General features: G+C 43.2%; 1 protein-coding gene across 1 annotated transcript; it reads left to right on the forward strand.

Moving 5' to 3' along the window:
- Positions 1–1102: 1102 nt before the first annotated feature.
- msx1a (muscle segment homeobox 1a) lies at positions 1103–2255 on the forward strand (the record flags this gene model as incomplete). Its single annotated transcript, XM_080528280.1, has 2 exons — positions 1103–1529; positions 1837–2255. The coding sequence occupies 2 exons, from the start codon at positions 1103–1105 to the stop codon at positions 2253–2255; spliced, it is 846 nt and encodes a 281-aa protein (XP_080384406.1).
- Between the last annotated feature and the right edge of the window lie 825 nt (positions 2256–3080).

A 3080-nucleotide genomic window follows, 5' to 3' on the forward strand; every position in this document is an offset into this window, starting at 1 on the left:
GATTAGCAGCCTAACCCATATTTGATATTTTCCAACACTGTTTTAATTATAGCCTAATATGGACAAAGCAATTGTGCAATTCTGTGCGTCAAAGGATGGATTAGGGAAATGTAGTATGTAGGATTAGGACACATCAATACAGATGGGATCAGTATTGATGAATTAATTAATCCACTAGGATGTCCGACCTCATGTAAAGAAAAAAAAAATAGTTTACAATATAGGCCTACACAACATCTAGAATAGCCTGCTGTGTAGCCTATACAGTATAAAATAAAATAAAAAGAGAGAAAAAATAAGCATATCCGTAGACAGGTAAATCAACGACAGTCCTAGGTTAAATCGAACGTTGGCTCCACATCATTTTTTTTACTTTAATGGATGTAGTCAAAGGGAAAAATCCCAGCGATCCCGCCCCCAAGCCCGATAATTATCCCTAAATGACAGCGAAGGCCTGTGTTTCAATACGATTAGAGCCCTGCGGCCATCAATAAACATTGCTCTGCAAGAGGCCGATCACACAAAGTAAAGCAGTAAATGTTGTGCAACATTCGAGACTGCTTACCTGTACTGGTTTTAACATGAACTGAATAAAGTAGCATAGCATGGGTCCAATAGTGTGATAGCAGCTATACAGATATACATATAGTAACATAGTTTTGTGCCAGCAACAATAGTTTACCACCATAACTAGCCTACCTCTATGTCATAGGTTGTTAATACTATCATCATTATTAGTATCATCATCATATATTATTTGTATTGTTACATATCATTCTTGATGACATGGCTAATCTAATGGCTATGCTGCTCAATTAAGAATTTGTAAATAAGTTTGTATATTCTCAACTGCAAAATACAGCTTGATTGTTTACTTTCCCAGTCGGTTCGCTGAGATTGTTACTCGACTGGAATCTCGGCGACCCACCCACCTCCTAGCTGATTGGACAGTGTCCTCCCCAAGCCTGCCTTATAGCAGTGCACGCTACTTTAGTCAGATAAGCATGAGGATGCCATCAGTTTAGGAGAAACCTAAGCGATTTACTGTGACTCACTTTTCGATACATAGGAGTGTTCTACCTCGAGCACAAGCCGGACTTGTATGGCCCCAACTATTACCATGTCAGCTCTATCCGTTGGCTTGAAAATCGAAGACATTCCCTCCCGCTCGGTTCTCGTTGGCAGAGGCGAGATGCAGACCAGTCTGAGTGTCGCGGAGGAGACTGGAAAGCCGAAAGTCGCTATTCTACCTTTCAGCGTGGAAGCGTTGATGGCCGACAGGAAACCGAGCCGAGAATTGTCATCTACAGATGGATCATCCGTCGCGGGGACGTCCCAGGCGCTGGGCGCAAGGATGAGCTCCCTTTCGAGTCTGGATAAATCGGTCCCCTCCTTGGCCATCGGATCGCCGTTCTCGGTAGGCGACATTATGAACATGCGAGAGGACGCGTTGGTTAAACCCGAGAGCCCAGAAAGGAAAGACAGGGATTCTTGGATACAGAGTCCTGGATTTTCTCCCACTCCTCCGCGTAAGTTCTCTACTTTTTTATTTTATTGAAAATGCCAGTGTAGGTTTATGCGTATGCGTATGCTACACATTCGGATACAGTTTTATGGATCTATGCCACTTCTGTACATCATTGCTGTACATAATATCGTGCCTTTAGTTAACCGTCTATAGGACGGAGGACAATACAATGTCTCGTTCAGTAGAAAGTTGCCATGAAACTGATGGGAAGTTTAAAAAGGAAAATTCTAGCGCTGCCAGATAAATTGTACACATGTTTGTCAGTCTGTCAGGGCAGATTTTAAAGTTGTTTGTCGTGGTTATTGCAGGAAGACTAAGTCCACCGGCGTGTCCACTGAGAAAGCACAAGACGAACAGAAAGCCCAGGACCCCTTTCACCACGTCCCAACTCCTGGCTCTGGAAAGAAAGTTCCGCCAAAAGCAGTACCTCTCCATCGCTGAGCGCGCGGAGTTCTCCAGCTCGCTCAACCTGACGGAGACCCAGGTCAAAATATGGTTTCAGAACAGGAGAGCCAAAGCCAAGAGGCTGCAGGAGGCAGAACTGGAAAAGCTGAAAATGGCAGCCAAGCCTATGTTGCCTCCGGCATTCGGGATTTCCTTTCCGCTCGGTGCGCACGTCCCCGCGTCCTACGGAGGGTCGCATCCGTATCACAGGCACTCCTTGCCGGTCTCTCCCATGGGGCTGTACGCTGCTCATGTCGGATACAGCATGTATCACCTCGCCTGAACTGAACCAAGGACATACGTGCCATCTTGACTTTGAAGTGCTTCGACTCGAACCATGCCAATCAAGAAGTTGACAGAAGTGATACAGACTCAGACTATTTTGGTATTACATATCATGGCTGGATAGTCATTAGCAGACGATATGTGTGCCATGAGTGTAGCCCTCTGCCATTAGTTTGATGCCATGGCTGGTTCGCTAAGCCTCTCTAAGCATTTCACGGGCTACCCAGAGTCCATACAAAACTGTATGAAACGTTTACGCACCAGCATGGGGTTTTGCAACAACAAATAAGACCCACAGGTAGGTTGGGCTCTCATCACTTATTATCACTCTTCAAACGAATGACACACAAGACGCTATTTTCATGTTGCATTCATGTCAATGCGTAACATAGTGGCTTACTGAATCCAATGTCAATGAACGCTCTTTGCTAAATTTGGAGAACCACAGCATTGTTTTAATGATAACAGCACTGTCTGTTGTTTTAATGATTCCCTTTGGAAGGGATTTGTGTACTGTAAAATACTGTATATTTGCAAAATATCCTCATTTATATTATGAATATATTTGTGACATAAATTAACAATAAATTGTTTATTCTTTTTCATGAAGCAGTTGTACGTTTTGACTGACATAAGAATAATTTGACAACAACGGTGACTTAATTGAAACTCAAACATGCATGTGAGCAAAAGCATATTATTCATGTTGTTGAATCAGATGAGTGGTTTGAGTAGACAACAACTTCACGCTCAAGGTAATCGAACGAGTGCAAATTGGCTTCACTAATCAACTTAACTTGAGGTAGGCTATTTTGTATTATGA

This window comes from Nansenia antarctica, assembly GCF_963989245.1.
Source record: "Nansenia antarctica genome assembly, chromosome: 4".
Classification (NCBI taxonomy): domain Eukaryota; kingdom Metazoa; phylum Chordata; class Actinopteri; order Argentiniformes; family Microstomatidae; genus Nansenia; species Nansenia antarctica.